General features: G+C 42.3%; 2 protein-coding genes across 11 annotated transcripts; both read left to right on the top strand.

Moving 5' to 3' along the window:
• The first annotated feature begins 16,619 nt into the window (after window positions 1-16,619).
• On the top strand, window positions 16,620-21,730 carry LOC115973650 (pentatricopeptide repeat-containing protein At1g13040, mitochondrial-like). Of its 10 annotated transcripts, XM_031093907.1 has the most exons (7): window positions 16,620-18,380; window positions 19,189-19,341; window positions 19,503-19,555; window positions 19,989-20,161; window positions 20,640-20,727; window positions 20,993-21,069; window positions 21,193-21,730. In XM_031093907.1, exon 1 carries the CDS (start codon window positions 16,820-16,822, stop codon window positions 18,365-18,367), a length of 1,548 nt encoding a protein of 515 aa, XP_030949767.1. In that variant the 5' UTR covers window positions 16,620-16,819; the 3' UTR covers window positions 18,368-18,380; window positions 19,189-19,341; window positions 19,503-19,555; window positions 19,989-20,161; window positions 20,640-20,727; window positions 20,993-21,069; window positions 21,193-21,730. The 10 variants fall into 10 exon arrangements, with proteins under 10 accessions (XP_030949767.1, XP_030949761.1, XP_030949765.1 ...); XM_031093901.1 differs by lacking the exon at window positions 19,503-19,555; XM_031093905.1 differs by lacking the exon at window positions 19,503-19,555 and having other exon boundaries at window positions 20,697-20,727; window positions 20,970-21,069.
• A 921-nt stretch (window positions 21,731-22,651) lies between these two features.
• Window positions 22,652-24,858, top strand: LOC115973652 (NDR1/HIN1-like protein 13). Its single transcript, XM_031093912.1, has one exon. It carries the CDS (start codon window positions 22,749-22,751, stop codon window positions 23,850-23,852), a length of 1,104 nt encoding a protein of 367 aa, XP_030949772.1. The 5' UTR covers window positions 22,652-22,748; the 3' UTR covers window positions 23,853-24,858.
• Window positions 24,859-24,878: the final 20 nt, after the last annotated feature.

Below are 24,878 nucleotides of genomic sequence, written 5' to 3' on the forward strand. Positions count from 1 at the left end.
AGCAAGAAAGGGAAAGACTCTCAGGGATCCCCAAGCAATTCTCTCGGGATCCCCCGTTCCCTCCAGAACTTCTTTGCAAACCATACCCTAAGGGGTACGAACCCCCAAAGTTCCATCCTTTCGATGGAAGGAATGGAAGTGCAGTAGAACATGTGAGTAGGTTTGTCCACACTATGGGCCCCTATGTAGGAGACAAAGAATTATGCCTAAGGGAATTCGCCAAATCCTTAGTGGATAGGGCATACACTTGGTACACCACACTGAGACCCGGGTCCATCAAGACCTGGGATGAGATGATGGAAAAATTCTGCGCCAAATATTACCCAGGTGAAGACAAAATCACTTTCCAGAACCTGCAAATGGTAAGGCAGAGACCCGGAGAAGACCCTGTTCAGTTCATTAAAAGATTCGAAGACGTGTCCCTAGACTGCTATGGAGACCATGAAGAAAAGGAGCTCGTGGAGACCTGTATAGCCAACATGCTTTTTGATTACAGACTCAACCTTGAAAATTTATGTATCACACAATTTGCTGACCTGCTACAGAGAACTAGAAGGACGGCGCAGACCATGAGAACAAAAAGGCTGCCCGCATCCCAAGCTATGACAGCATCAGCAGGAGAGAAAAGGAAGAGACCAGATGGGAAGGTGTTTGAGGAACCACCAGTGATCCCATGTACGGCTGAGGAGTTAAGCCATGTCCTAGACAAGTGGATTGGAGACGGAGTGGTCAGGCCATTCACTGTGTCCAGGCCACCAACAGAAGAAGAAAGGAAGAACCCTTTATTTTGCAGAATCCATAATTATGTCAAGCACTCCACCAAGGATTGCTGGACCCTTCGCAGACTCTTCCACAAAAAGTTGAGAGAAGGAACCCTGGAGCTCACCCAGAAGGAGCCGGAAGTGCAGAGAAACCCCTTGCCTAACCACAAAGGAAAAGGGGTGGTAGCAGTAGTAATACACGGGAACCCGGCAGAAGCAGGAGAATCTGAAGGATCCTTCCACCCGAGCACAGTCAGGACCCTCCAGAAGAATCCCAAGTTCAGGTCATTGTTCAATCAATTAGGATTCGGACCAGAAGCAAGGAGGGTGGCCACAGAGTCTCTCATGAGCATAGCAGCAGATTCAGGGATGGAATGCTTTACAGCTGAGTCACATGCTAGTCGAGCTTTCCTGGAAACGACCAATGCAATAACCTTCACTGATGAAGATATGGAGATTGAGCACCCAGACCACCGTAGACCCCTTTATCTAATGGCCACCATAAACGGCGTTCAAGTCAGGAGAGCACTGGTGGATACAGGGGCATCACTCAACCTCATAGCCTTAAGTACCCTGGAAGCTGTTGGGTTAGTTGACAGAAGGATCCTGGGGACTCCCATGGAGATAACAGGATTTGGAGGATCAGTAGAGTCAACAGAAGGATACGTGCAGCTAGCCTTAAGGGTGGGGCCGATAGTAGCTCTGACAAGGTTTCATGTAATTAATGTAGAAGTTTCTTATCACGTGTTGTTGGGACGCCCGTGGCTTCATAAACATCGCCTTATTCCATCCACGTTCCATCAATGCATTAAAGGGAGACTGAATGGGAGGCCCATAAGGATCCCTGCCAATCGTAATCCTTTCAGCCAGGGAGAAGTGAACTTCGCAGAAACAATGTTTTATGATGAATTGGAGCCAGATGATGAGAACCCCGCCCCAGGGACCCCGGGGACACCAGTCCTAGAAGAAGAAGAAGGAGGAAGGGGCACCCGTGACCTGAGAAACCTTCTAGAAAGAAAGAGACAGAAGAGGGAGCCCAGCTCTTCAGGATCCCGAGAATGTGTGGTGGTTCGGGAACCTGGGGGAAGGCTGATTTATCGTTTGTGAAGGTGCGCGGGACCTGAATGCATTGTGCAGGAAGGTCCCGGACCACCAAGCTGCATGATGGCCCAAGAAGAAATCCCAGAAGAACCAGTTAAGGAGGCTCAGATCCAGCCTGAGGAAGAATTAAAGGAAGTAGACTTAGGAACAGAACCAGGATCCCGAAAACCTGTCTTCATTAGCAGTCAACTGGTGGCTCAAGAAAGAGAGCAACTGGTAACCTTACTTCAAAAATACAGAGATGTGTTTGCATGGACCTATGATGAGATGCCTGGTCTAGACCCAGAGTTGGTAGTCCATTCTCTTAATGTGGACCCGGGGATGAGGCCAGTAGTCCAACCAGCTAGGGTCTTCCACACTGAGATAGAAGCTCAAATAGTCCAAGAGGTCAGGAAATTACTAACAGCTGGTTTTATCAAACCCATCAAACATCCAAAATGGCTTTCCAACATTGTACCTGTGAAGAAGAAAAATGGTCAAATCCGTTGCTGTGTAGACTTTCGCAACCTGAACAAGGCATGTCCTAAAGATGAGTTCCCCTTGCCCAATATAGACCTCCTTGTAGATTCAGCCGCTGGAAACTCGATGTTCTCATTTATGGATGGGTACAGTGGATACAACCAGATCCGCATGGCAGCCAAAGATGCAGAGAAGATGGCATTCAGAACTCCGATTGGGAACTTTTACTATACTGTAATGCCCTTTGGCCTAAAAAATGCGGGGGCTACGTATCAACGGACCATGACAGCCATTTTCCATGACATGATGCATGAGGAGATGGAAGATTATGTAGACGATATTGTGGTCAAGTCAAAAACCAGAACAGGACATTTCCAAGTACTTGAGCAAGTCTTTGAAAGATGCAGGAAATACAAGTTACGTATGAACCCCATGAAGTGCGCCTTTGGAGTGTCTGTTGGAAAGTTCCTTGGGTTCCTGGTGCATCACAAAGGCATAAGCGTGGACCCAGCCAAGGCCACAGCCATTGCCACGATGAGAAGACCAACTACTATTAGAGAACTCAAAAGTTTCCTGGGAAGAGTTTCCTATATCAGGAGATTTGTTCCTGGTTTAGCCTCAGCCACAGCAGGCCTATCCAAACTATTGAAAAAGGGAAATGAATTTACCTGGGGAACAGAGCAGCATGAAGCTTTTCAAAGGATTCAGGGCATTATGAATCATCTGCCCACCCTCCAGGCACCAGTACGTGGGCGACCTCTGTTGTTATACTTAGCATCAAACTCTCAGGCAATAGGAGCTTTGCTGGCACAAGAAGATGACCAAGGAAATGAGCAGCCCATATATTATGTAAGCAGAACACTCAAGGATACCGAGACCAGGTACCCCAGAATAGAGAAAGCCTGCCTAGTGATCATTTATGCATCCCAGAGGTTGAAGAGGTACTTCTCAGCTCACCAAATCCTCCTAGTAACCAAGTCCCACCCCATAAAGGCACTCCTTCACCAGCCCCTTCTCACAGGAAGGATAGCACAATGGCTAGTGTTGCTCTCACAATATGATATAGGTATAAGAACTCCCAAAGCTGTTAAGAGCCAGGCCATAGCAGATTTGCTAGCTCAATTCCCAGGAAAGGAAGAAGGCCCGCTGAGTGAAGAAATCCCTGGTGAGGTAGTAGTAATGGAGATCCCAGGGAAGAAATGGACCATGAGGTTTGACGGATCAGCTACAGCAACTTCAAATGGGGTAGGAATTGTACTAAGCTGCGAAAATGGGGATATCATGCCCCTGTCCTTCAAGCTTGGTTTCTCATGCTCTAATAACGCAGCTGAATATGAGGCATACTTAACTGGGTTAACTGTAGCACTCAGCATAGGAGTGAAACATATGAGGGTGCTGGGAGATTCTAATCTTGTAGTCTCCCAAGTGAAAGGTGACTTTGCACTACGAGAACAAAGCCTAGCAGCCTACAGGACTTGGGCACAAAGGCTGGAGATGGAATTTCAAACCTTCAGCGTAGAATACACTCAAAGAAGTGAGAACAAGTTTGCAGATACTCTCGCCACCCTGGGATCCCAAATACCATTTAATGGGAGGGATACGCTGATAAAAATAGGAAGGCAGGAACATTCTATTGTGAGGATCCTTCAAGGGATGTACCCCGGGGAATCCAAACAGTGGGACTGGAGGGACGAAATCAAAGAAAGGATGAAAGAGGCAAGCCCCAGAGGGAACATCAAAGAACTAATGGATTACACTCAAATAGAAGGAGAATTGTATAAGAGACTGCCAGGAGGAATACTGTCCAAATGTATTACCGAGAAGGAAGGAAAAGCGAAACTAGAAGAATTACACGCCCAGGCATGTGGAGTTGCAGAAAAAGTCAGTCTATACAGAAGAATGCAACGCATGGGGTATTACTGGCCGGATATGGACAAGGAAGCAGCAATCATACAGGGGAGATGCCAGGAATGTCGTTTGGCAGTAGACAAAGAAGAAAGCTACGCGGTGTTTATTGCAGAAGACTGGCGGGTTCCTTTCATAGGATACCTGGCCCAGGGGATCCTGCCAACTGACAGGGAACTGGCCCACAAGCTCAAAAAGCTAGCGTGCAGGTACTTCCTACAGAATGACATTTTATTCAAAAGAGGATACCATGGAGACCCCCTCAGGTGCCTGGGACCAAAGGAAGCCAGAGAAGTAGTCAGAGAGGTGCACTCGGGAGATTATGGGAGTCACCCAGGGAAGAGAAGGCTGTACAAGCAGTTGCTATTGTTGGGATATTACTGGCCAACGATGAAAAGAGACTCTGAGGAGCTGGTCAAAACATGTCATGCCTGCCAAGTCCTGGGAGATGCAATTCACACTCACCCAAATGTCCTACAGGATATGACGACGCCATGGCCTTTTCATACTTGGGGGCTCGATCTCATAGGGCCTATAAACCCTCCATCCGATGGTTATATATGGATCCTGGCAGCCACGGAGTACTTTACAAAATGGGTAGAGGCCATCCCTTTGAAAAAAGCTACTGGAGCAGCTGTGGCAAATTTCATTCGAGACCACATCATTACAAGGTTTGGGATCCCCAGAAGATTGATCAGCGACAATGGAACCCCATTCATAAACAAAGATATGAAAGGATTAACTGAGGCATACCACATCAAGCATGGAAGATCTACCCCCTACTACCCACAAGGAAACGGCCAAGCTGAAGCCACTAATAGGGTAATATTAAAGATCCTTAAGAAAATGAAGCATGAGTATGGGGGAAAATGGAGTGACCATCTGGCAGATGCGCTTTGGGCATGTAGAAGCTCTGTAAAGACAGCCACAGGATTCTCCCCATTCTCCCTGGTTTATGGAACAGAAGCCATCAGCCCTGTGGAGTTAGTCATTCCTACACCAAGGGTAGTTCTGGAGGAAAACCAGGGAGAAAGTGAGGACGCCAGCAATGAAAAGAGGCTAGCAGATCTGGAAGGAGTAGAAGAAGAAAGAGAACTGGCCAAGAAAAGAAGCCAGAGATACCAGCAAAGAATGACCAGAGCATATGCACAAGCAATACACCCAAGAGTGTTCAGTAAAGGGCAATTAGTGCTAAGGATGGCGGAGCATGTGAGGAGGAACCTGCCAGGGCCTTCCAAGTTCACCCCGAAATGGGAAGGACCTTACATCATCAATACAGCTCATGAAAGTGGGTATTACTACCTTGCCAAAGAAGATGGAACAGTCCTGACAGAGCCCATAAACGGGAAGTGGTTGAAGCAATATTATGCATAAGGACAAGGGGATCCCGGTACCTCAGGGTCCTTTCACCAGCTTCACTATCTGCTAAGTTCCTTTTATTTTTTTGTCTTTTTCAGCTTTTATCATGAATTCTAGTCTAAGATAATTTTGTTCAGGAACATGTGATAGATTGACACTTTGTGGTCAATACTGCACCAAAAGACTTTTCTTTGTTCCTTGAAAATGACTATGTTTTAATGAAATTCCTGTTTCTTCAACATTTAAGTTTTTCATACTACAAAAAAAAAAAAAAAACAAAGTTTGGATAAATTTAAGGAAGAATACCTGAGTCAAAAAAAGGGGAGAGTGTGTAATACCCTTTTACATATGGCCCAGGATTCATCCCACAAATAATTTCAGATATCCCCCAAACAGTCCCAAGTGCATAGGTCTAGGATCACAGAATAAAAAGCAAAATATCTAGGATACCTAGCCTAGCACTTGGCAAAAGGGGAACCTGTCAAAGTTCATGAACTGGGACCGTATCTCAAAAGAAATATAAGAAGGATACCAGTGTACCCAGTTCAGTGCTTGCACAATAGATTACCGGGTACCTGGACCAGAATTTACAGTAAAACCTGTGAAGACCATGGTCCAGGACTCAGGGAAAAAAAAAGAGCCATAGGAAAGAAAAGGCAGTATAAAAGGCAGATTCACATACTAAAAAAAAAAGCAGTCTTGAAACACAAAAGAGAAAGCAAAGAGCAGAACAATGTTCAAAATAAAGAACTTATACAATCCCAAATTGTTTATGTAAATCTAAAAAAAAAGGGGCTAAGGAATGAGGCCGGCCAACAGGGAGGCATCCGGAGAAATGACAGGCACAGCCAAAGTAGAAAGGATCCTCTGCCGTTTGACCTTCAGGTCTTGTAAAACCTTGTGAGCACGAGCCAAAGCTTCCTCAGCAGCAGCTATCTCAGTGTCTACACTCTTGAAAGATTGCCTCTGAAATAGCATATGAGCCAACAGACGCAAGTGATCCAGCAGAAAAGACAAATTAAACTTGGCCTCTAGAAGGTCTTGCACCACCCCTCTCCACTCCAGAAGCTTTCTTCAGACAAGGAATCTACAGAGGAATTCCTTAGGGAAATCAGCACAGCACACAGCACACAGCAACTCCATTAAAATATTGCCTAGAAAGACGCCTCCCCTGAAGCCGCTGGTGAAATCCCCGTGACTCTTAAGCAGACTCTCTAGCAGCGGCAGGCCTTCCACAGGAACAGAGAAACGCAGGAAGCTGCCATAAGAAGACCCAAAGACATGGAAGTGGCTAGCAGGAAGACTGTTGAATTCCAAGAGATCAAAGCGAGCCAGAAAAGAAGAAAGCTTTGAATCAAGATCTGAGGTAGTCATCTTCGAGGCATCCCCCATCACTGTGTCACCACTTGCAGAAACAGGGGGACTTGCAGCCTTTTGCTCTGGACGAAGGTCAGCAACTTGAACAGGTCTCACAATTCCTTCCGGAATAACAGGCTCAGAACCTGCAAAGCCTGCATCAATATTCAAAAAAGAATAGAAGAAAAGAAAAGAAAAAGAAGAACAGATTTAGTCTTAAAAAAAAAAGGGGGAGAAAAAGAAGAACAAACCGGTTCCAGCTTCTTGGGGCAGAGCCTCTTCTTCCTGATCTCCTGACTTCCCCGAAGATTCTGGGAAGGAACATAAGGCAAGTTGAAGAAAAGGTGAAGGACCAGTGGCAAAGTGGCTAAAAGAAGGGATAGATGCAGGGGGCTTCGCCATAAAAAAAAAAAAAGAAAGGAAGAAAAGGGAAACACGATGGGAGTAGCTTGCACTCACCTTCTGAGCTTTCTGATTCTAAAGAAGAGGCAACACTGGGACCAGATTTCTCACTGGTTTGACCTAAAAGGAAAAGGAGGAACTCAAAAAAAAAATTTGGAAAAGAAAGAAGAATATAACGCCATTCCAAGGAAACAAGGATTACCTGTTTGTTTGGATAAAGGAGTGTCTCCCAAAGCACCTTTATCTGACAAGGACTGAGGAAACACAGTCCTAATAGGACTAGGAGTACGCTCAGGACGGGGACTTTGAGATAACAGAATCCCAGAAGCTTTGGGATCCTGAGAATCCTGGGAACCTTGCACTGGTTGCCCGGTTTCCTCAGCTGGGTCATCAGTAGGGGGCTCCTCCCTCATGACAGGAAAAACAACGGAAAGAGTTGTAATAACTTCCTCCCCCAGAGCCTTGTCAGTCATAGGAGGGGATACCTCCACCTAAAGGAAGAAGAAGAGGAGAAGGCAGTGTCAAAAGAAAGACAGCAGGAAATGCAGACAATACAATGACAGAACAAAAGGGAAAGAACAAAAAAAAGGGAACACATACCACGTCGTCTCCAGAAGATTGGCTCTTACCCGTCTTGGGATCAGACTTGTGCTTGGACTGCAAGGGAAATCACCACTCGTCAGCAAAATAGAAACAAGTGCAACAAAAAAAAAAGAGAGAAGAAGGAAAGAAGTCTTGCCCTTCTCTCTCTCTCTACAGATTCTCTGGAAGTCTTTTGCTTACTGCGAGTACGCCCAGAGGGTCCTAAAGGAGGCTGGGATACCAAACCAGAGGATCCTAAAGAACCATGGACTGAGGCAGTCACAGGAACCTGGGGAAAAGAAGGCTCTACCTTAGTCTTCTTCCGGGTCCTTGAAACCAAAGGTTCCCTGACATCCTTGCCTTCCTGAGGTGCCAAGTGTGCTTGAGATTTCCCCGATTTCCTTCTTTTCGCCTCAGAGCCTATCTCCACACCTCCTGTACTTTCACCAACATCAGCAGCTTTCATTTTCTTCGACTTGACATCCTTACCTTTACTCGGAGCAGTGGCAGCACTTATTGTCTCTGTTGCACCCCTTTTGATGGGCACCCCAGAGGAAGCACCAATGATGAAGCTATCACCTAGCCAGGTCTCAGGAAAATCCTGTCCATAAACCACCCAACCTCCCCTAGAGGCATGCCACTCTGCAAACCCAGTCTTGCTGCTTGCAGCAGCAGAAACAATCCCAGCAGTAGGAAGGGATAAGCGCCTATTGGATGTCGGAGCAGAAACAATGCTAGGATCCGGGACATCCCGAACTGTGCCAGTGCTAACATAATCAACAAAGGACTTTTGCACTCTCCTCCAATAACTTGTATAGCCACTAGAAGCAAAGACTCCTCTTTGGGAGTTAGGCACTGCAAATTGGGGGCTCCTCCGTGACCAATAAGAAAAGGCCTGCAGCCTCAAGAAAGGATCCAATGAAGGAAGGGATGGCACCACATCCTTAAAAACTGGAGGAATGTCCTGATCAAAACCAAATTGTCAGAGCACCCGGTGTGCTGAATAATGAGTATATTTTGGGCCACTTGAAGAAGGCACAGGAAGCCAGGAAGGGCTAACGCAAGCAAGGTAGGCCAGACTGCCCTCATCACCACGGCGCAAGTCAAAGGTATTACCTGTAGAAGATAAAAAAGAAGACAACACAGAATCACACGCAAAGCGAGGACCAAACTCACGAGGAGATCTCCAACATAAGCTCCCAGCTTGGTCAAACAACTCCACAAGATTGAGACCACCACCCTTCAAGCTGATCCAACGAAAAATAATGGGAAAGGCATCGGTAGAATTGCCACAAAGACCTTTCACTATGTCGGGGGATCCTTGGAACTTGTCTTTCACAAACTTCAAATTCCTGCACTTAGCCAAAGTAGCTGCAGAACGGTCCCACATGAAAATCTGAAGGATAGAACAGTGAAGAGACGAAGTGATCGCATAACAAGAGTCACCCTCAACCTCATCTCCATGAAGCTGGTCTAATTGAGAATAGACATGACCCAAAAACAGAGGGGCCAAAGGATACTGGGTACCTCGAGCCAACTTGATTGCCAATGGAAAAAACGAAGACTTAACTCCGTACCCAGGGAACTCACTGAACAAAAATTTACTAAGCCAAAAAGCCAGGAAACCGGCCCACCTCACCTCCTTATCTTTTTCACGAGAGAAGGTCATCACCCATCTCCCCATCCTAGCAGGCTTACCACCAGAAGAAGCGGCGCGACCACCAAAATGGCCAAATAATTTCTCTTCTACCATGAGATCCTCACCAGAAAGGTCAATATCAAAGGGATTCTCTTCGCCAAACACCGGGAGGAGGAAGTTATTAACCACATCCTCCAAGGTGACTGTTAATTCACCAGTAGAAAAGAAAAAAGTATGAAGGGAAGGGCACCAACGACGTACCAGATGCCTGAGCCCTTTGGCGTCTCTGAAGCCCTCAAGGTTTCTGGAAATAGCCACTGCCTTTAGGATACCGGCGCGCTCCAAACGACCCACAAACTCAGCATCAAACAGTTCTTTGTCTACCCATATAGGCCAGCCCTGAATCTTTCCTGGAACAAAATCAAAGAAAATAGGAACCGCCTCTCGGATTCCCTGTCTGATCTGGAGATCAAAAATCTCTCTAGGGTCAGGAACTTGGGCGGAACCAGCGAAACCCGCTTGACCAGAAAACATCCAAACGTGAGGGGATGGAGGAGCCTCACCATGAGATATATGAGGAAAAAATGCGCTGAGAGAATACCAAGGATCCCGTAAAGGAAAGGCCGGACGTTCAGTAACCTCGTGAGAATCACTCGGAGCAAAACCAGAAGAACCCTCACCCTCAGAAGGACTGGGAGTACGTTCTCTCCTCTTTCTAGAAGAAGAAGAAGCCATCGAAACAGCACCCGCTCTGAGAAGAAAGAAAGATTGAAAGTGCGAAAAGGAAGAAGACCAGAGTAACGGAGAAGAAGAAAAAAAAAAGAAAGAGAAACACAGAGTGAAAAACTCAGAGAAGCAAAGTGATAAGGTGAAACGGCTACAATAAAGGCGCAAATAGCAGTTGGGGAAAAACAGTTTATGGAAAGACGCGCCAGTTGCCAAGAAATTTAATTTGAAGTGATCAGCAGTTATTAATGAGGGATAATGGGAAACGAGAAAAGTGGGTAGAGGAGTTTTACCTCAAATACCCAACTGCCACGTCCCGTATAAAGAGGAAGCTGCGAGAGGTAATAATGATAAGGGAACGCAACACGCCAAAAGGAGGCAACTAAAAGCAGCAGAAAAGAGCCGGGATCCCAATTAAAAGGGAAGGAAATCCAGTAGAAGTCAAAGGAAAGGGGGATACCATGAGAATCCTAGGAAACCTAAATCACTCACGCGTGGGTTTCAGGCAACCCACGAGCTCGGGGGGCTAAATGTTGAGGTCCAAAAAAAAAAAAGGGGTTACAATAAAATAAGCCCAAAAGAAATGGAAGAGCAAGTCAAGCCCAAAAGAAATGGAAGAGCAAGTCAAGCCCAAAAGAAATGGAAGAGCAAGTCAAAGCCCAAAAGAAAAAATCCAGGCTAAACCCAAAAGTAACAGGAACGGATGACCCATGGGGGATAAAAGAAAAGCCAGAGGATCTTGAAGCCCAGAAAAGGAAGCAGCATCCCAAAAGAGACCATGGCAAAAATATAAAGAAGCAAGGATCCCCAGAACCCTTCAAGCACAAATAAAAAGGAAGACTGAGACAGATCGGTAGAAAGAAGACAGGAAAAGAAGAAAAAAACAAGAAGCGCAAAACGACCTCTCATAGCACAGACAGCAAAAGGCCTCGGGGAACCAGGACAGGGAAGAAAGAATAGCAACGAACGACTTTCGTTGATGGCAGAACAAGATTCCGCCCAAATAGGAAAGAAAGGGAAAAGAGAAACACGCCAGAAATAGGGATACCGAGAAGGGCATACCTCAGCACGTCCCAAAGAGGATGACCGACCAGAAGCTTTTGAAGGAATCAGAACCAAGAGAAGGGAAGAATGAGGGAAAACGGCAAAGGAACTTACCAAGGCAACAGGGACAGAACATGCTCTGTTTGCAAAAGAGCAAAACAGAGGAACCCGGGATACCCAGAAAAATTCCATTATAAAAGGAGGGGACGGGTCGTGAAGAAAGGGACGAGAAAAAAGAAAAGAAGCACAAAAAAAAAAGAGAAGAAACTCTCTAGGAAGAACCATCAGAAAGATCCATCCAGAAAGAAAAATACTAAGGGAAGAACAAAATACTGTCTTCCGATATCCTGTAAAGGCCACTATTGCACATACTCGGATTCAACGGGAATCAAACTTTGCAAGTTTTGAAGGCTGAAATAGCCATTCAAGACTGCAATTTTTGAGCTTGATTGGACCTTGTATCACGTCTTAGTGAGCTTTCTGTAATCAAACAGACAATTTGTTAATAAAATACTGCTTATTAATTCCCAGGATCCCACTGCACCTTTTTCTTTATCGTTCTTTTTTTTGCTAATCCTGTCTTTCTTCTGAATTTACGTTGTTAATATTTTGGCATTCTACAATATCCTCGTTTGTCATTTTTGTATGATGTCAGGAGTATTCTCTGCACCTACTTGACTCTTAAACAGCTCGTTAGCTGCGGTGAGCCAAGGCCCGGTCCACCAAATCCTCTCTTCCTTTTTTTTCATTTAGGCCCGGGATCCTTGGGCCTGAGTATCTTGAAAGAAAAGCACTCTCACACTGTTCAATCTAAAGATGGCAGAGAATGCATCAGTAGCACAACATCTGAATGAATTTAATACTATCACAAATCAATTGTCGTCTGTAGAAATTGATTTTGATGATGCGATTCGTGCTCTGATCGTCTTGACTTCTTTGCCAAATAGTTGGGAGGCAATAAGGATGGCAGTAAGCAATTCTACAGGAAAGGAAAAACTCAAGTACAATGATATACGAGATTTAATTCTGGCTGAGGAGATTCGCAGAAGAGATGCAGGTGAATCCTCAGGATCTGGTTCTGCCCTAAATCTTGAGACAAGAGGCAGAGGTAATAACAGAAATTCAAATCGAGGCAGATCAAAATCCAAAAATTCTAATCGGAACAGAAGTAAATCTAGATCAGGCCAACAAGTACAATGCTGGAATTGTGGGAAAACAGGTCACTTTAAGAATCAATGCAAAAGTCCTAAGAAGAAGAATGAAGATGATTCTGCTAATGCTGTAACAAAAGAGGTACAGGATGCATTACTTCTTGCAGTAGACAGTCCACTTGATGATTGGGTTTTGGATTCAGGAGTTTCGTTTCATACCACTCCACACCGAGAAATCATACAGAATTATGTTGCAGGTGATTTTGGTAAGGTGTATTTGGCTGATGGTTCAGCCTTGGATGTTGTGGGTATGAGAGATGTTCGAATATTGTTACCCAATGTGTCTGTTTGGTTACTGGAGAAGATTCGACATATTCCTGACCTGAGGAGGAATCTGATTTCTGTTGGACAACTTGATGATGAAGGACGTGCAATGCTATTTGTTGGTGGTACTTGGAAGGTTACAAAGGGAGTTAGGGTATTGGCTCGTGGAAAGAAGACTGGTACTCTGTACATGACCTCAAGTCTAAGAGACACAATTGCAGTTGCTGATGCAAGTACCGATACAAGCCTATGGCACTGCAGACTTGGTCATATGAGTGAGAAAGGGATGAAGATGCTGCTGTCAAAAGGAAAACTACCAGAATTGAAGTCCATTGATTTTGACATGTGTGAAAGTTGCATCTTAGGAAAGCAGAAAAAGGTGAGTTTCTTGAAAACTGGCAGGACACCGAAGGCTGAAAAATTGGAGTTAGTACACACTGATTTGTGGGGGCCTTCTCCGGTTGCATCCCTTGGAGGTTCAAGGTACTACATCACTTTCATTAATGACTCAAGCAGAAAGGTATGAGTTTATTTTCTGAAAAATAAATCTGATGTATTTGAAACTTTTAAGAAGTGGAAGGCCATGGTTGAGACAGAAACAGGTTTGAAAGTAAAATGTTTGAGGTCAGATAATGGAGGAGAGTACATAGATGGAGGGTTCAGTGAGTATTGTGCTGCACAAGGAATTAGGATGGAGAAGACCATTCCTGGGACACCACAGCAAAATGGTGTGGCTGAGTGCATGAACAGAACTCTCAATGAGCGTGCTAGGAGTATGAGGTTGCATGCTGGATTACCAAAAACTTTTTGGGCTGATGCTGTTAGCACTGCAGCTTACCTGATAAACCGAGGACCTTCAGTTCCCATGGAGTTCAGACTTCCTGAGGAGGTTTGGAGCGGTAAAAAGGTAAAGTTTTCATACTTAAAAGTTTTTGGTTGTGTTTCTTATGATCATATTGATTCTAATGCTCGTAGTAAACTTGATGCAAAGTCTAAAATATGTTTTTTCATTGGCTATGGTGATGAGAAATTTGGCTATAGGTTTTGGGATGAACAAAATAGGAAAATCATCAGAAGTAGAAATGTGATATTTAATGAACAGGTTATGTACAAGGACAGGTCAACTGTAGTGTCAGATGTTACAGAGATAGATCAAAAGAAATCTGAGTTTGTCAACTTAGATGAATTGACTGAAGGTACTGTCCAGAAAAGGGGTGAAGAAGATAAAGAGAATGTAAATTTACAGGTAGATCTGAGTACACCTGTAGCTGAAGTCCGCAGATCTTCCAGGAACATTAGACCTCCACAGCGTTATTCACCCACTCTAAATTATCTCCTGTTGACTGATGGTGGTGAGCCAGAGTCTTATGATGAAGCCTTGCAAGATGAGAATTCAAGCAAGTGAGAGTTAGCCATGAAGGATGAGATGGATTCCTTGTTGGGGAATCAGACATGGGAACTGACTGAATTGCCAGTAGGAAAGAAGGCTTTGCACAACAAGTGGGTATACAGAATAAAGAATGAGCATGATGGTAGCAAACGTTACAAGGCCAGATTAGTTGTTAAAGGGTTCCAGCAGAAGGAAGGTATTGACTACACAGAGATATTTTCTCCAGTTGTGAAGATGTTAACAATCAGACTAGTACTGGGAATGGTGGCTGCAGAAAACTTACATCTCGAGCAGTTAGATATGAAGACAGCATTCCTTCATGGTGACTTCGAGGAAGACCTTTACATGATTCAGCCAGAAGGGTTCATTGCTCAAGGACAAGAGAATTTAGTTTGCAAACTGAGAAAGAGCTTGTATGGCCTAAAACAAGCTCCTAGACAATGGTACAAGAAATTTGACAGTTTTATGCACATAATTGGGTTCAAGAGATGTGAAGCTGATCACTGTTGCTATGTTAAGTTTTTTGACAATTCTTACATCATATTACTGTTGTATGTGGATGATATGCTTATTGCAGGGTCTAGCATTGAGGAGATTAATAATCTGAAGAAGCAATTATCTAAACAGTTTGCAATGAAGGATTTGGGAGCTGCAAAGCAAATCCTTGGTATGAGAATCATTAGAGACAAGGCTAATGGTACATTGAAGCTTTCACAGTCAAAGTATGTGAAGAAAGTTCTCAGCAGGTTCAACATGAATGAAGCTAAACCAGTGAGCACACCCTTGGGTAGTCATTTCAAACTAAGCAAAGAACAATCACCGAAGACAGAAGAAGAAAGGGACCACATGAGCAAGGTGCCCTATGCCTCAGCTATTGGCAGCTTGATGTATGCTATGGTGTGTACAAGACCAGACATTGCACATGCAGTAGGAGTTGTGAGCAGATTCATGAGTAGGCCTGGAAAGCAGCATTGGGAGGCAGTCAAGTGGATTCTGAGATATCTGAAGGGTTCATCAGATACATGTCTTTGCTTCACAAATGCAAGTTTGAAATTACAGGGTTATGTAGATGCTGATTTTGCTAGTGATATTGATAGTAGAAAAAGTACTACTGGGTTTGTTTTTACTCTGGGTGGTACAGCTATATCATGGGCTTCAAATCTACAGAAGATTGTTACTTTGTCTAGTACAAAAGCTGAGTATGTTGCAGCAACTGAAGCTGGAAAGGAGATGATTTGGCTACATGGTTTCTTAGATGAATTGGGTAAGAAGCAGGAGATGGGCATTCTACACAGTGACAGTCAGAGTGCAATCTTTCTTGCCAAAAATTCGGCTTTTCATTCAAAGTCGAAGCACATACAGACAAAATACCACTTTATCCGTTACCTTGTTGAAGATAAGCTGGTAATGCTTGAGAAGATTTGTGGATCTAAGAACCCGGCAGACATGTTGACTAAGGGTGTCACTATTGAGAAGTTGAAACTGTGCGCAACTTCAATTGGTCTTCTAGCTTGAGGACAGGAGGATGAGTTGTAGGGATGAGAGACTGTGTTATGGAGGATTGTGGTTGATGTTTGCAGCTTGTGAGCCCTTAAGGGCTAAGGTGGAGCTGATGGAGGAGTTTGCTCGTGTAGCTTGATCAATTCAAGCCAATGTGGAGATTTGTTGAAATGGGCCATATGTATGACTTGAATTGCCAAGCCCAAGTCAACGTAAATAGAATCCTAGTTGTAAAAGGAATGCTCCAGCCGACCTTAACATATACATATATATATATATTGTATTCAAGTGCAGCCGTGAGTATACATAGAGAGATTTCCAATTAACCTAGTGAGCAAGCCACATGAGAGAAAATAGAGAAAAGAGAGGCAGTCAGCTTCTATTCTTAATTTTTCTGTGAGAGAGTGCTAGGGTGTAATTGGGATTTGGGTTTCTTGAGAGTATTCTTGTGCATTATTGTATTTTTCCTGATAATAGTGAAATCCCTGCAACTCCGTGGATGTAGGCAAATTGCCGAACCACGTAAATATTGTCTTGTGCTTGTGATTTTTTTTCTTTGACGTGTGTTTTCTCTATTTGTTTTGTTTCTCACAGGTTATGAATTTTTGGTTAAATTCCCTACAACTGATTATAGATGTAACTTGAGATCTCCAGATTTACAGTAAGTTCTTCAAATCTATGAAGCCTACCACCCGGGTGTCCCTGAAATCACACTAGTAGTTGGCACCCTAGCAGTCTAGCATTAATGCTTAGTTACATAAACTTTTGGGCTAGTGGCTACCACAGCCCAAGAGAAATGAATGTATCGTTCCACCATGTCTATCCCAACTTCCCATCCAACCCACCAAAGTCCCAACTCCCAAAAGCCCATCAAGCAAAAATGGAGCAAATAGGATATCAGGTACACACTAGCATTTGATCTTCGGAAGCAGCGGGGTCTGGTTTTTTGGGCCCCCAAATCCAACAGAGTCCTCAACCCTTCTCTGTCTCTCTCTTTCTCTCATTTCCATAGCCGAAACCAGGAGCTACCTTCGCTCTCTGATTCTGTTGTACATGCTCCTGCATTGAGTACCCCATCAGGTCTCACCGTCCCAACCCTCTGCTATGCATTCACCCTGATATGTATCGCAGTCTTGGCGCACACCGCCTCATATACCGAGCTCGAATCTCACGCCTAGTAAAAACTGGTCTCATCGACCAAGCAGTCCAAGTGTTCGACGAAATGACTCAATCAAATTGCCGCATTTTCAGCATCGACTACAACCGCTTCCTCGGCGTACTGGTCCGTGAATCTCGTTTCGACTTAGCTGAGCACTACTACTACAAAATGACCCACCAGGGTTTTTCTCTAATCCCATTTACGTACTCAAGGTTCATTTCTGGTTTGTGTGAAGTCAAGAACTTTAGCCTCATTGATAAGCTTCTAGAAGACATGGATAGGCTTGGTTGTATTCCTGATATATGGGCTTTTAATATATATTTGAACCTTTTGTGTAATGAGAATAGATTAGAATTGGCTTTGCTATTGTTTTATAGAATGGTTGAGAAAGGTAGAGAGCCTGATGTTGTAACATACACTATGCTAATTGATGGGTTGTGTAAAGCTAGGCGGTTTGATGCCGCGGTTGATATGTGGCGTGAAATGATTGATAAAGGGCTTAGTCCTGATAATAAGGCGTGTACAGCGCTTGTTATAGGGTTGTGTGATGGTGGGAAGGTTGATTTGGCTTATGAGCTTACAATGGGTGTGATGAAGGGTAGAGTTGAGTTTAATATTTTGATGTTCAATGCATTGATTAGTGGGTTTTGTAGAGCAGGTAGGATTGATAAGGCGCAGGCAATTAGGTCATTTATGAGGAGGAATGGGTGTGAGCCGGATTTGATTACGTACAATGTGTTATTGAATTATTGTTGTGAAGGACTTATGTTGGAGGAGGCCGAGAAGTTGATGAAGAAGATGGAGAGGAGTGGGATGGAACTGGATGTTTATAGTTATAACCAACTTTTAAAAGGGCTTTGTAAAGCAAACCTGCCGGATAAGGCATATTTGTTGATGGTGAATAAGATGGAGGCACTGGGGTTGTGTGATGCTGTTTCGTATAATACTATTATAAGAGCCTTTTGCAAGGCATCCCGTATTAGAAGGGCTTACAAGCTCTTTGAGGAAATGCAGCGGAAGGGGATTGCACCAGATTTGGTGACGTTTACAATTCTTATAGAAGCTTTTCTTAGAGAAGGTGATTCTGTTGTAGCAAAGAAACTTCTTGATCAGATGGCTGGCATGGGTTTGTTACCTGATCGTATATTTTATACTACGATTGTTGATCATCTATGTAAGACTGGGAAAATTGTGATGGCTCATAGTGTTTTTTGTGATATGGTGGAGAAGGGAATTGCACCTGATGTGGTTTCATACAATGCCCTCATAAATGGGCTTTGCAAGGCTTCTAGAGTGAGTGAAGCCATGCTTCTTTTTGAGGAAATGCAGACGAGTGGGTCCTATCCTGATGAAGTAACTTTCAAGTTGATCATTGGAGGGCTTATACGAGAAAAGAAACTTTCATTGGCTTGTAGTGTATGGGATCAGATGATGGAGAAGGGCTTTACTCTTGACAGTGCTGTTTGTGAAACACTAATAAATGCCATCCATTCAAGAGATGCCACATGAATGTAAAAAAATGGTTTGTATCATATACTCACACCTTTTGCTTTATCTATGTTGTATCTGTTAATGATTCAAGTTTCTATGATATCGTAGAAAGGTTACTTATAAACAATTAGCAAAGTCTTGCTTTGTTGACAATATCTCAAAATAATGATTCTTCCATTTCTACATGCTATAAACATATTAAATGCCATGAACGGACTTGGTATGTTTTCTTTTTAATATATATTTTTTTCGTTAATTATCAAAAAAAAAAAAAAAAAAAAATTAAATGCCATGAAATCATTAAGCATCCATTGCCATTCTATATACATGCGTGCACAAGCTTGTCTTGTTTACATTAAGTTTTTGCAATCTGGTTACTGTACAATCTATGTAATGCTAATATGCAACAGATAAAGAGTTTATAGGCTAAAGATAATGCCAACGGCAATTTTTAATGCTAGTTTTTGTTATGTTATGTTATGTATAGTGTGTTTGATATAGTTTGTTGATGGTGTGATCATTGTGTGCTTTGTGCATAGTGCTAATTGTTGGTTTGAAAATTGGCCCTCCAAGTAGGTAGACCAGTCATTTGGTTTATCATCTTATATTTCATCTCATATTTGTAGTGATTAACCTGTTTTGATTAAAAAAACATAAATTCTTTTGTATTCTATTATCTTTTAGCAAAAGTGAACTTCAAAACTATATATTAAGATAACACCAATGTATAAATTTTTACGCTAATGTACTCTTCTGTTCTCGTATTAATAGTTAAGCAGCTCATGTGCACAGGATATCCTAAGTTCTTTTGCATATGATTAAATCTTCTGTATTTTCAGGTTGAATTTTATGGTATTGATGCCGTTTTGGTCTTTATAGCCTGTGGCAGAACACATGTTTGCCAGTATTAATTGGTTTGACATTGAGCTCGTCAGGCCTATCCTGTTCTGCCCTGTTGCCCTTCTTGGAAGTTTCCCAAAAATGGTACTCAGGTATGAGCTGCTCCTCCTCCTTGAGTTTTATGATAGATAAATATTTTACCATCAGTGCAAGATTTTTACTTGCTGCATGAGTCACGAAAAAGGCGTTGCTGAGAGGGGCATGTTGTGGAGTATTACTGACAAAAATGCTTCTGTTTATGTTTACTGGGCAGGACATACTCTTTCTTAAACCAAACATCTCCTAGAAAATTAGGCTTCATCACATGTAATTTATCTCTCTGAATTTAATAATTCTCTCTCCTTTCATAATGTATAACCCTACTCTCAATATATTTTCAAGTTATCTAGTAAATGTTGGTCAACATAGCTTCAAATTATGCTTATGTTATTTCTTCGGGCTAATTATAGATTACCCACTTGTGATTAGGCCTGATTTCATGTTGCTTACTTATGGTTTGAAAAATGTTACTTTACCCACCTGAGGTTGGCTTTGTTATACAACTGTTACCCACCTCATCACTTTCACTGTTAAAAACATTAAAAAAAAAATCAGAAAAACAAGATCTAAAAGGGGTATTTGAAAAAATTATAGAAGTGGCCTATGTTTTGGCTTAAGAACACAAAAGGAAAACCATAAAAATGGATTTGGGTTTTTAATATTTACTTACAAAAAATTACTCTAATTTTGACATCCCCAGATGGGGGACATTTTGCACTCTTAAGAGAAATCTCTTCCTCTGCCGAGTTCAGGTCGTCCAACCTGAACCAAAGGATGCTTTCATGAAAGGTTCACTTTTGATGGGAGGTTAAATTTGGAGGCAGCAAAGCAACTGGAAGGGAAAGTATAGAATGGATGTCTTCATGGCAGAAGGTATAGTGCCAGCTGTTATTTCAAAGCTCCTTTTCTTATGCAGAAGCAATTGGATTCTTTACTCAAGCTTCGGGTATTTAAAGGATAATTCTAGTTATTCATATTTCCCTTTCCTATGTGGATGTTTATCTGTTACTTTCAAGATTTTATAGTGAAAAGCCTAGAAGGGTTCTTTCAAGATTTTATATTGAAAAGCCAAAGATTTTATAGAGAAAATACCAATGATTGAAGGTCGGGGCACCTCCTGAAGTGGTGGCTATTATAGAGAAAATACCAATGGTTTTAGGTCGGGGCACCTCCTGAAGTGGTGGCTAGGTTAGAGGAGGCCTATGAAAATCCATATCCATTCCTAGGGTTTTCCTTTACTGTTCTTAAGCCAAAGCATAAGAAACTTCTTCAATATTTATAAATATCCCTTTTCGATCTTGATTTCTCTGTTTAAAAAAAAAATGTTTTTTTATGTTTTGAATGGTGAAAGTGATGAGGTGGGTAATGGATGCATAATTGGGCTAACGGGACACTTTTCAAACTTTAGGAAGGCAACATGAAATCGGGCCTAATCACAGGTAAGTGATCTGTAATTAGCCCTATTTCTTTCTACCTTTTTGTAGTTTTTTTATGTGATATGTCGTGACATGTTTCATTTTTTTTTTAATAAGTTCTCTTGCTTGCTTACTGTCCCTGCTAGTTACATTAATAAAACCATTTCTATTGTTCATGCTCTAGGGCCTTCCATTTATGATGATTTTGTACTTGTGATCTTGGAACTCTCCCTCACTCTCTAAGGAACCAAACTAACTCTTTACAGATTTTCACTATTGATTCTCTTAGGTATTAAGGCCTCTACAGCATGAAAAAAGGGAAGAGACTCTAATGATTCAATTTGAATTTGAAATTTAGATGCAGAGGTATGGATTTCTCATCCACATGCATTAAATTCAACACCTGGTCCTTTTATTTATTTACGTTTTTATTTTGTTTTTAATTTAACATAGGGACTGATATACAACTTTTGCTAAACTTTTAACCAGATTTTTTGCAGCTGAAGAGAAATTTATAGGGAATGGAGCAGAAGTTTTGTTCCAAGGACTTGAAACCACGTTGCTGCCCAGTTTTGTGATTGAATAGTTGAAAATGATTACAAGCCCAGGAAAAGAGTTTGAAATTTTATCTAGAACAATGAGGGCAATGTCTGAAGGACATGCAGAGTATAATAATCCCACAACTATGATGGGAGGACACACTGATAATTCATAATCGATACATGAGAACTAACCAAATTCCTGTTGAAGCTATGTTTCACTTGCAAACTTTACCCTCGTCACTTTTAACCAGTGAATGAGAGACCTCAAAGTTTTAGGATTGCCTGTAGCTCTTGACCCTGAGTCACAAGCCAGAGCATGTGTCGCATTGGGTCTAACTATGTAGAGCTGCCTTTAATTAGATAAGGTGGTTTGGTTTCATAGGCATCATCTGTGATAATTAAGAATCTATATACTCATAGAAGACATGAATTTGGACGGATACCTATTGATGGTGTAAAAAAATTTCATAACAAGCTTCAATCTTTCTAAGAACTTGTCAAACAGAGATAGGAATTCAGTCTGTATAGATGAGTTGTTTTTGTTTCGTGCTTCCCTCCATTTAAATTCACCATTTTTTTTTTTAAATGTAAGAAGGTAAACCCTTCAACATTTGCAACTTTTTAAGAGCCATAGAGGATAGTGAGGACGAGCAAAGTTGAAGCCAATGAGTGGACGGTAGATTGCACAGACAGCAGCGAACAGCTAGCGGCGGTTGGCACAAGGTGATGATAAGGTTTTACTGAAGTCAGTAAGTCACTACTTTGTGTTTTGCCGAAAAACAGTGGGTCTTATGCACTGTTTACTTTTTTCAACAAATAAAAAAAAAACTTTAAAATTGAATTTCACGGCACTATTTACATATTTAAAAATTATTTTATTATAGTATTTTCAGTTTTCAGAAATAAGCAGTATTCAAACAAATCCATATCTCATCAACTAATTTATGAAATTGTGCGCAAAACATTAGGCAAATGAGAGAGGGTGGTAATGGTGTAAAGAAGGTTTAAAAAAAAGTGCCTTGTCGGATAATGTATGTACTTTAACCAGGATGTTTGGTGTTCTGTAACAGAACTTGTTTCTTTGTGTGGAAGTGGAACGAAAGGGAAAAGTCATGCTTGCCATCAGTAAAGGTCTCATTGACACACTGAAAATCAGAGGATTTGCTTGGCATAATAGTCTTTCCATAACACAAAATGTTAATTTAAGTACTAGAAGTGGCCCCAAGCCCTGTATGAGTTGCCAGCATCTGATACGGTATCCTGCAATATATGCGTTCATAAACAACTTAGTGTAACTCACCTTAGTAGAGAATTAAAAGTAAAAGGTGTCGCCAAGATTACTTGCCTCCAATACTTAGCTTATGTTCGATTCTTTGCCCTGTACACGAATCATTCTTGAAGTTCTCATGAAGTCATCCTCTCTCCCACTAGCAATAATAACTGCTCTACATATTTCCCCTCCTAATCTTCGTCATTGCCCAGGCACGAATATCCATAATAGCCATGCTGCATCAGGAACGTGATACCGACCCTGATCAGCAACCTGAAACCAACCCTTATTTTCGCCCACTGTCACTAGACCAACGTTCCCAGCGCCCCCCATCGCAAGACCAACGTTCCCAGCGCCCACCGTCACATGACCAACGTTCCCAGCCACCCTTTGCACAGGGACAGCCACCCAATCAATGGCCACAACCACCTTCCAAAAAGGGAAAAAAATCCAAGCAGGGTGGTCAAGAGCAACGCCAGCCATCGCGTCCACGGCAACAAGATCAACAGTCCCCTGGGTCTGCAGATCATTTTCCCCTGAATGCTGCTCTGCCATCTAGCCAATCGAAGCCAAATCAGCAACGTCTCAAGTCACAAGACCCCTCTTCACCGCCACCTGTCCCATCTACACTGCCTTCTGGCCAAAGGACGCAAAATGAGCAGGCCCCGCCACATGGGTCTTCATCGCCACCTAACTGGAGGCAACATCCGCAGCGCCAGGGTCAATACCAATCAGGCCTGACGATATTGCCACGAGAGCATCATCATCGACACAAACCTTTAACGTGGTTTCTTGCAGTGTTCTGTGCAATTCTTTGGGTTGTCATAATCGTAGGAGGCCTAATTGTCCTCATAGTCTATCTTGTTTATCGGCCACGGCTCCCCCGGTTTGATATATCTGCTGCCACCTTGAATGCAGCCTATCTTGACATGGGCTATCTGCTCAATGCTGATGTTACTATGCTCGCAAACTTCTCAAATCCAAACAGGAAAGTGAACGTTGATTTCAGTTACATGTACATTGATCTATACTATGGAAGTACCCTTATTGCTACTCAATATGTTCCACCATTCTATGCCACACGGGCCCAATCCAAGTTTGCTTATATTCATATGGTGACTAGTCAGGTTGGGATTCCACTGGTAGCAGCCCGAAGGCTTAAGAAGCAGATAGAAGCCGAAGGGGTCCAGTTTCAAGTGAAAGGTTATTTCAGGGCACGATCTACTTTGGGGAGGCTCCTAAAATACTCGTATTTGTTGCATACTCATTGCTATATTCTCATGTCTGGACCTCCTACCGGGGCTTTGATTAGGAGCGAATGCAGAACGAAACGCTGAAGAAGCATATTGGGTTATTATAAACACCATCCAAACTTATGACGTTTGGGCACTCATGTAGCCGTGGACCGTGAGTGTGTATTGCTTTTCTCGGACTATAGAGAGTATTATTTCGCCATATGCTACAACATCGAGTAATTTTTTTCATCACATTACCAAAACCCTGTCTTTTTGTTAAGATCATTTTTTTTTTTTAAGTATTGATACGAAAATACTATTGATGCAAAATATTACTTCATTTGTATGGTAAACAATCTCGAAGTATTTTGTGTATTCTGTGTATTTCAAAGTATTCTGTGGATTCTTACAGTTGACTTGGTAAACTGTCATGAATACAATATTTTCTTGAGAAAGTTTAGGGACAATTTCACAACATTTTTACAATGCCCTTAGTTGTGAAAATGTTGTGATATTTTTTCAATTATAATATAAAATAATTATATCAACAATTTCCTTTTTAGAGGGGTCTCCACCTTCGGGCCCAACGTGTCGCTATATTTTCTTAGTTTCAATCTGTGTAATCCCAATAAACAGAGGACCCGCAGATTAAAATAACATGCAAACATATCGTGAATTATGACATGATACAATACAAGTAAAATTCAAGGCAAAGTAGCATTTCATCATAAATAGCAAAAGGCACAAAGAATTCCTAGTGATTCATGAATGGAGTATTGCAGAATTACATGACAACATAGTAAAGGTCTTCCTCATCATTCCAACAACATAACCAACACTGGGCAAATTTGTCCATAGTAATCAACTCGTATACAAAAATGGAAAACAGATACAACGCATTTCTTGGTACAAAATTGGACAAAGGAGAATGCTTCTCCTGAGAATGGGATTATCTACACAAGCTCAATAAAACAAGAATCAAAGAAGTCATGAAATCATGACCAGGCCTCATATGCTGCAACTTTAGACAATAAATAAAAGTAATGCAACAAGAAATGCCAGCCCTTTGACTCTTACCAAAAACCACTTCAAGCAATTAACATACCACCACCAGAATGAAAAACCAAA

The sequence above is a fragment of the Quercus lobata genome, unplaced genomic scaffold (genome assembly GCF_001633185.2).
Source record: "Quercus lobata isolate SW786 unplaced genomic scaffold, ValleyOak3.0 Primary Assembly Scq3eQI_1848, whole genome shotgun sequence".
Taxonomy (NCBI): Eukaryota; Viridiplantae; Streptophyta; class Magnoliopsida; order Fagales; family Fagaceae; genus Quercus; species Quercus lobata.